Source organism: Musca domestica, unplaced genomic scaffold (genome assembly GCF_030504385.1).
Source record: "Musca domestica strain aabys unplaced genomic scaffold, Musca_domestica.polishedcontigs.V.1.1 15, whole genome shotgun sequence".
NCBI lineage: Eukaryota > Metazoa > Arthropoda > Insecta > Diptera > Muscidae > Musca > Musca domestica.
Window position 1 is genome coordinate 8,069,266 of NW_026712207.1, and position 9,248 is coordinate 8,078,513.

Here is a 9,248-nt window from a genome sequence, read left to right on the forward strand (position 1 = left end):
GACTTTTGGTATTGAAAATGGGCCATGTAGGTCCACATCTTCGTATAGCCCCCATATAACGGTACCTCCCGATATGCGGTATTTTGATGATTTTAGCGACATTATTTACTGGAATTGTTTTAAAATTGGTATTTGAAGTTCGTAATAGATACTAAGGCTTCAGACAGAAAATGGACCATGTAGGGTCACGTCTTCGTATAGCCCCCATATAACGGTACCTCCCGATATTCGGTATTTTGATGATTTTAGCGGCATTATTCACCGGAACTGTTTCAAATTTTGTATTTGAAGTTCGTAACGGATACTACAGCCTATGACAAAAAATTGTATGTGCAAGTTCACGTCTTCATATAGTCCCCATGTAACGGTACCTCCCGATATTCGGTATTTTGATGATTTTAGCTCCAGAATTCACAGGAATTGTTTCAAATTTCGTATTAGCACTTCCCTAATGGGTACAATAGCCTGTGATGGAAAATTGTCTATGCAGTTCCAGGTCTTCATATACCTCACATGTAACCGTACCGCCCGAAATTCAGTATTTTGCTGATTTCAGCGACATTATTCACCCGAAATGTTTCAAATTTCGTATTTGAAGTTCCTAGTGGCTACTACAGCCTGTGACAGAAAATTGTCTATACAGGTCCAGGTCTTCGTATAGCTCCCATATAACGGTATCTCCTTATATTCTCTATTTTTATGATTTTAGCGGCATTAATCACCCGAAATGTTTCAATTTTCGTATTTGAAGCTCCTAGTGGCTACTGCAGCCTGTGACAAAAAGTCGTCTATGCCGGTCCAGGTCTTCGTATAGCCCCCATATAACGGTACCTCCCTAAATTCGGTATTCTCTTGATTTAAGCGGTATTTTTCACCGGAATCGTTTTAAGTTTCGTGTTAGACTATTGTAGTGGCCTATGACAAAAATTGCCTATGCGGGTCTACGTCTTCATAGAGACTCCAATACCAAGATAAGTCCCCATATTCCGTATTTTCACGATTTTAACAGAATTTTTGACGGTTTATTTTTTTTTTTTTTTTTGGAAAATTTCCAAATTATTTCCAAATGATGGAGGGTATTCAAAGTACAGCCCGGCCGAACTTACTGCTTTTTAACTTGTTTACACGTAAATTCCAGCTGCGGTACTAAATTCCGTATCCCGAAGCATGTTTTTCCCAACACTGACCATATCTCTTCTGTTTGGCTTTTGAAGTCAACAGTGTCATATCGCAGCGTTCGTCGACTTAACTTCAGTTGTTCTCCAACTGGCGATCGAGCAGGTAGTCTTTGCCGCATTCCTACTGGCGGTAGCTGTGTTAATCTCAACGAAAGATTTGAAAATAAATTTCGATTTCAACGCTACAACAACAAAAATGGCTGTTAGTTTTGTACATGTCCCAGCTGGAAGTGATTTTCCCTTGGAAAATTTACCCTACGGTGTGTTCTCTACAAAGGCAAATGTAAGTACACATTCAAAACTAAAAAATAAAGCACCTGTTCTATGGGAAAAATTTTTATGGTGGAATGTGCCACACATGTGGCCCAGTTAAATTGAAAAAAAAACTAAGAATAAAGCGGCTACCTGAAAAAAAATCCTGTTCGACTTGTTGACCACATTTGAAAATAAAAATATTCAAATAGATATTTAAAACAGGGCTCCGGACTAGAATGCTCTGCATATTCTACTGGACATTTACATAAATTAGACTAGTTTTCTTCCAAACCACTAACAACTGCCATCAAATAACCAGAACAACAAAGTATCCAGTTTAATGCCGCCAACTAAAAATAACAGCCGGTGCTGCCTGGTGCTGCTGAGTGATGATAACAAGTCATCAGCTATAATTTTCTTCTTGTTTTTATTTTTCGAATCCAAATGCAATAAAAATCCAAAATCTGAATAAATGAGGCTGTGATAAAACTAGTTGCTTGTTTACCTTTTATGTTAATTTCTCTTTTCTTCGCTCTCTTTCTTTCGCTTTGATAATAGCCCCGCAAACGTTTGGGTGTTGCCATTGGTGACAGCGTTTTGGATTTGAGTGGTGTTGCCTCATTTTATCCACCCGAAGTACAGGTAAGAGGATTGTGTATAACAGTTAGCAGTGCGTCCTTTATTGAAAATATTTTATCCACAGGATGCCTTGAATGCCGAATCATTGAATAAACTGATGAGCCTTGGCTACACTGCCTGGAATGTAGTTCGGACCAAAACCCGTGAATTGTTGCTGAAAAACTCGGTTTTGGAACAGAATGCTGCCTTGGTGCAGAGGTAAGGACAGTTAAGCATATAACACTTTAATGTTATAAAAGGGCTGTAGATAAAGTTTCAATACTGGGGTATTTGAAAAATTTTCTATAAAAAACCATTTCCAATACTGGGGTATTTGAAATATTTTCTATAGAAAATATTTTCAATACTGGGTTATTTCAGTAATTTTCTCTAGAAAACCATTTCAATACTGGGGTATTTCGAAAAATTTTCTATAGAAAAAATTTCCAATGCTGGGGTATTTGAAGAATTTTATATAGAAAACCATTTCAATACTGGGGTATTTCGAAAAATTTTCTATAAAAAAGTTTCAATACCGGGGTATTTCGAAAAATTTTCTATAGAAAAAATGTCCAATACTGGGGTATTTCGAAAAAAAAAATTCTAAAGAAAACCATTTCAATACTGGGGTATTTCGAAAAAAAATTTCTAAAGAAAACCATTTCAATACTGGGGTATTTCGAAAAATTTTCTATAGAAAAACATTCTCAATACTGGGGTATTTCGAAAAATTTTCTATAGAAAACCATTCTCAATACTGGGGTATTTCGAAAAATTTTCTATAGAAAACCATTTCAATACTGGGGTATTTGAAATATTTTCTATAGAAAATATTTTCAGTACTGGGGTATTTGATATATTTTCTGTAGAAAATATTTTCAATACTGGGGTATTTCGAAAATTTTTCTATAGAAAACCATTTCAATACTGGGGTATTTGAAATATTTTCTATAGAAAATATTTTCAGTACTGGGGTATTTGATATATTTTCTGTAGAAAATATTTTCAATACTGGGGTATTTGAAAAATTTTCTATAGAAAAAATTCCAATACTGTGGTATTCGAAAAATTTTCTATAGAAAAAATTCCAATACTGTGGTATTCGAAAAAATTTCTATAGAAAAAATTCCAATACTGTGGTATTCGAAAAAATTTCTATAGAAAAAATTCCAATACTGTGGTATTCGAAAAAATTTCTATAGAAAAAATTCCAATACTGTGGTATTCGAAAAATTTTCTATAGAAAAAATTCCAATACTGTGGTATTCGAAAAATTTTCTATAGAAAAATTCCAATACTGTGGTATTCGAAAAATTGTCTATAGAAAAAATTCCAATACTGTGGTATTCGAAAAATTTTCTATAGAAAAAAATTCCAATACTGTGGTATTCGAAAAATTTTCTATAGAAAAAAATTCCAATACTGTGGTATTCGAAAAATTTTCTATAGAAAAAAATTCCAATACTGTGGTATTCGAAAAATTTTCTATAGAAAAAATTCCAATACTGTGGTATTCGAAAAATTTTCTATAGAAAAAATTCCAATACTGTGGTATTCGAAAAAATTTCTATAGAAAAAATTCCAATACTGTGGTATTCGAAAAAATTTCTATAGAAAAAATTCCAATACTGTGGTATTCGAAAAATTTTCTATAGAAAAAATTCCAATACTGTGGTATTCGAAAAATTTTCTATAGAAAAAATTCCAATACTGTGGTATTCGAAAAATTTTCTATAGAAAAAAATTCCAATACTGTGGTATTCGAAAAATTTTCTATAGAAAAAAATTCCAATACTGTGGTATTCGAAAAATTTTCTATAGAAAAAAATTCCAATACTGTGGTATTCGAAAAAATTTCTATAGAAAAAATTCCAATACTGTGGTATTCGAAAAATTTTCTATAGAAAAAATTCCAATACTGTGGTATTCGAAAAATTTTCTATAGAAAAAATTCCAATACTGTGGTATTCGAAAAATTTTCTATAGAAAAAATTCCAATACTGTGGTATTCGAAAAATTGTCTATAGAAAAAATTCCAATACTGTGGTATTCGAAAAATTGTCTATAGAAAAAATTCCAATACTGTGGTATTTGAAAAATTTTCTATAGAGAAAATTCCAATACTGTGGTATTTGAAAAATTTTCTATAGAGAAAATTCCAATACTGTGGTATTTGAAAAATTTTCTATAGAAAAAAATCCAATACTGTGGTATTTGAAAAATTTTCTATAGAGAAAATTCCAATACTGTGGTATTCGAAAAATTTTCTATAGAGAAAATTCCAATACTGTGGTATTTGAAAAATTTTCTATAGAAAAAATTCCAATACTGTGGTATTCGAAAATTTTCTATAGAGAAAATTCCAATACTGTGGTATTCGAAAAATTTTCTATAGAGAAAATTCCAATACTGTGGTATTCGAAAAATTTTCTATAGAGAAAATTCCAATACTGTGGTATTCGAAAAATTTTCTATAGAGAAAATTCCAATACTGTGGTATTCGAAAAATTTTCTATAGAGAAAATTCCAATACTGTGGTATTTGAAAAATTTTCTATAGAGAAAATTCCAATACTGTGGTATTTGAAAAATTTTCTATAGAGAAAATTCCAATACTGTGGTATTTGAAAAATTTTCTATAGAGAAAATTCCAATACTGTGGTATTTGAAAAATTTTCTATAGAGAAAATTCCAATACTGTGGTATTTGAAAAATTTTCTATAGAGAAAATTCCAATACTGTGGTATTCGAAAAATTTTCTATAGAAAAAATTCCAATACTGTGGTATTTGAAAAATTTTCTATAGAAAAAAATCCAATACTGTGGTATTTGAAAAATTTTCTATAGAAAAAATTCCAATACTGTGGTATTCGAAAAATTTTCTATAGAGAAAATTCCAATACTGTGGTATTTGAAAAATTTTCTATAGAAAAAATTCCAATACTGTGGTATTTGAAAAATTTTCTATAGAAAAAATTCCAATACAGTGGTATTTGAAAAATTTTCTATAAAAAAAATTCCAATACTGTGGTATTTGAAAAATTTTCTTTAGAAAAAATTCCAATACTGTGGTATTTGAAAATTTTTCTATAGAAAAAAATTCCAATACTGTGGTATTTGAAAATTTTTCTATAGAAAAAAATCCAATACTGTGGTATTTGAAAATTTTTCTATAGAAAAAAATTCCAATACTGTGGTATTTGAAAAATTTTCTATAGAAAAAAATTCCAATACTGTGGTATTTGAAAATTTTTCTATAGAAAAAAATTCCAATACTGTGGTATTTGACATTTTTTCTCACTTTTAAATTTTTCCTTTCCAGCGTCATTGTCCCCCAAAAGGAATGTGAAATGCATTTGCCAGCCGAAATCGGAGACTATACCGATTTCTATTCTTCAATCCATCATGCCACCAATGTTGGTATTATGTTCCGTGGCAAGGAGAATGCCTTGATGCCCAATTGGCGCCACATCCCTGTGGGCTATCATGGTCGTGCCAGTTCGGTGGTTGTCTCCGGAACTCCCATTCGTCGTCCTCTCGGCCAAACTTTACCCGTTGATGGTCAACCTCCCGTCTTCGGTCCCTGTAGATTATTGGACTTTGAATTGGAAATGGCTTTCTTCATTGGTGGTCCTGGCAATCAGCTGGGTGAACGCATACCCGTCGAAGAGGCATGGAAAAATGTTTTCGGTTTCACTTTGATGAACGATTGGAGTGCCCGCGATATTCAGAAGTGGGAATATGTGCCATTGGGACCATTTACCGCCAAGAATTTGGGTACCACCATTTCACCTTGGGTTATTCCGGTGGCAGCTTTGGAACCCTTCCTGGTCGACAACTATCCCCAGGAACCGGAAGTTTTTCCCTATTTGAAACATCAGAAACCTTTCAATTTCGATATTAACTTGGAGGTGTATCTGAAACGTAAGTATTGGACATTTGGGAAATTATGAAAATATTTTGAAAATTTTCATTATTTGAATTTTTTACAGCCGAAAACAGCTCGGAAACCAAAATTTGCAAATCGAACTACAAATATCTGTATTGGACTGCCATGCAACAAATTGCCCACCACACCGTGACTGGTTGCAATGTCCGCCCCGGTGACTTAATGGCCTCGGGTACCATCAGTGGTGAGACGGAAGATTCCTTTGGCTCCATGTTGGAGTTGAGCTGGCGCGGTGCCAAGACCATCAACTTGAATGATGGTGCCACCCGTAAATTCTTGCAGGACGGTGATGAGGTCATCATTAGGGGTTATTGTGAGAGCAATGGTGTTCGCATTGGCTTCGGCGAATGTGCTGGCAAGGTCTTGCCAGCCACTCCATTCCAATAACTTCTTTTGTTTTGTAATTAGTAGAGTAGTAATGAACAAATGCATTTAATGTCGATCAATTTTTTGAAATAGAAATAAAATATACTTTTGAAAAATTTTGAATTGAAACAGGGAAAAAAGTTGAAGTTCGGCCGGGGCGATCTTTGAATACCCTCCACCATTGGGAACGAATTTGGCAATTTTCAAAAAAAAAAAAAAATTCAACACCACGGGTATTGAGATTTTTTTCCCCATTGAAAAAATTTCAACACCACAAAAAAATTTCAACACCATTGGTATTGAGATTTTTTCCGCATAGAAAAAATTTCAATACCCCGGGTATTGAGATTTTTTCCGCACAGAAAAAAATTTCAATACCCTCGGGTATTGAGATTTTTTCCGTATAGAAAGAAAATCAATACCCACCGGTAATGAGATTTTTTCCGCATAGAAAAAAATGTCAATACCCTCGGGTATTGAGATTTTTTCCGTATAGAAAGAAAATCAATACCCACCGGTAATGAGATTTTTTCCGCATAGAAAAAAATTTCAATACTCGCGGTATTGAGATTTTTCCGTATAGAAAAAATTTCGGTACCCGCGGTATTGAGATTTTTTCCGCATAGAAAAAATTTCGGAACCCGCGGTATTGAGATTTTTTCCGCATAGAAAAAATTTCGGAACCCGCGGTATTGAGATTTTTTCCGCATAGAAAAAATTTCGGAACCCGCGGTATTGAGATTTTTTCCGCATAGAAAAAATTTCGGTACTCGCGGTATTGAGATTTTTTCAGCATAGAAAAAATTTCGGTACCCCCGGGTATTAAAATTTTTTCCGCATAGAAAAAATTTCGGTACCCCCGGGTATTAAGATTTTTTTTCCGCATAGAAAAAATGTCACTACCCCGGTGGTATTGAGATTTTTTCCGCATAGAAAAAATGTCAAAACCCCGGCTATTGAGATATTTTCCGCATAGAAAAAATTTCAAAACCACAGCTATTGAGATTTTTTCCGCATAGAAAAAATTTCAAAACCCCCGCTATTGAGATCTTTTCCGCATAGAAAAAATGTCAATACCCCGGGTATTGATATTTTTTTCCGCTTAGAAAAAATGTCAATACCCCGGTGGTATTGAGAGATTTTCCCCATAGAAAAAATTTCAATACCCCGGGTATTGAGATTTTTTCCGTATAGAACAAATTTCAATACCCCGGGTATTGAGAGATTTTTTCCGTATAGAACAAATTTCAATACCCCGGTGGTATTGAGATTTTTTCCGTATAGAACAAATTTCAATACCCCGGTGGTATTGAGATTTTTTCCGTATAGAACAAATTTCAATACCCCGGTGGCATTGAGATTTTTTCCGTATAGAACAAATTTCAATACCCCGGTGGTTTTGAGATTTTTTCCGTATAGAAAAAATTTCAATACGGAAAAAATTTTCTATACGGAAAAAATCTCAATACCCCGGTGGTATTGAAATTTTTTTCAGTATAGGAAACAAAATTCAATACCCCGGGTATTGAGATTTTTTTCAGTATAGAAAAAATATTCAATACCCCGGGTATTGAGATTTTTTCCGCATAGAAAAAATTGTAATACCCCGGTATGGAGAGATTCTTCCGTATAGAAAAAATTTCAATACCCGCGGTATTGAGATTTTTTCCGTATAGAAATTTCGATTAAAGAAAATCAGTTTAGATTTTTACTTCCCATCCCTGTCTTAAAGAGTTATTTTCTACACTGATTTCAAAGAGAATTATTTCGTCTGGCTCTCTTTGTATCTGTGAGATACAAAACTTGGCCATACAAACAAACGAACAAGTGCATGCCTCTTTGCGTTGTTGAATTGTCGAATCGCTTGTCCGTCTGGCGGCGTTCAAGTTGCCTTGGCTTGTTTTTTGTGGACCTCCACTCTCTTCGCATTCGACCAGCTTTGCACAGAAACGATTCAGCTTTAAATGGAAACGCAACAACGTTACGCGAAAACGCCAAGTCCGCCACAACAAACAACAGAAATCGAAGCAGAGAAACTGGCGCCGGTCGGCTGGTTGCTACAGCAAAGCCAGCAAAAAACCAAACGATTTATACTTTTTATTTAAGAAGGCGAGCAAAAAAAAATCGGTGAAATAAAATTATATATTGTTGTTGCAAAATCGTCAGGCAAAATCCCATTATTGTTGTTTTTATAAAAACAACGTTTGTTTATGAGTGGAGAACGATGGTAATGTTTACCAGGGGGTAAGGCAGGGAATACCTAGGTTCTCCACTCATAAACAAACGTTGTTTTTATAAAAACAACAATAATGGGATTTTGCCTGACGATTTTGCAACAACAAAATACTATGGTATCCCAAACAAGCAAGCCAAACACTGTTCTATTAATAGACACAGGCACGGTCGACGAAGGGGTTTTTGTTGTAACAGACAAAACAAACTTACATGGTTATGTTACTTCGTTCAGGTTGAACGAAAGCATAACAAGTGGAGAAAGATGAAAATGTTTATAAGTGCGGTTGTAAGATTTAGAAGACTTTCCAAAAGAATTTTAGTTTTATATAATTCTTTGGTTCCTCTTCTATTGAGCTTACGATCTCGTCACTTGGGTAAAAAAATGTTTTTTGTCATAGAAGTTATTTTTAAAATAACTTCTGGGGAGAATATCCCAGACAAAAACAAGGGAACTGATGAGGATTGGTGGCTCTTTCCGAAACCTAGGTATTCCCTGCCTTACCCCCTGGTAAACATTACCATCGTTCTCCACTCATAAACAAACGTTGTTTTTATAAAAACAACAATAATGGGATTTTGCCTGACGATTTTGCAACAACAAAATACTATGGTATCCCAAACAAGCAAGCCAAACACTGTTCTATAAAA

General features: G+C 34.0%; 1 protein-coding gene across 1 annotated transcript; it reads left to right on the forward strand.

Moving 5' to 3' along the window:
* The first annotated feature begins 1,240 nt into the window (after positions 1-1,240).
* LOC101888179 (fumarylacetoacetase) lies at positions 1,241-6,494 on the forward strand. The gene is made up of 5 exons (XM_005179203.4): positions 1,241-1,461; positions 1,992-2,075; positions 2,137-2,270; positions 5,373-5,974; positions 6,043-6,494. Exons 1-5 carry the CDS (start codon positions 1,375-1,377, stop codon positions 6,384-6,386), a joined length of 1,251 nt encoding a protein of 416 aa, XP_005179260.1. The 5' UTR covers positions 1,241-1,374; the 3' UTR covers positions 6,387-6,494.
* The last annotated feature ends 2,754 nt before the right edge of the window (positions 6,495-9,248 follow it).

Excerpts from the sequence above, each read along its gene's own strand:
- LOC101888179 (XM_005179203.4), top strand. The coding sequence starts at position 1,375 with ATGGCTGTTAGTTTTGTACATGTCCCAGCTGGAAGTGATTTTCCCTTG. Across the intron at positions 2,076-2,136 it reads TTTATCCACCCGAAGTACAG|GATGCCTTGAATGCCGAATC; the intron begins GTAAGAGGATTG and ends TTTTATCCACAG. Across the intron at positions 2,271-5,372 it reads AATGCTGCCTTGGTGCAGAG|CGTCATTGTCCCCCAAAAGG; the intron begins GTAAGGACAGTT and ends TTTCCTTTCCAG.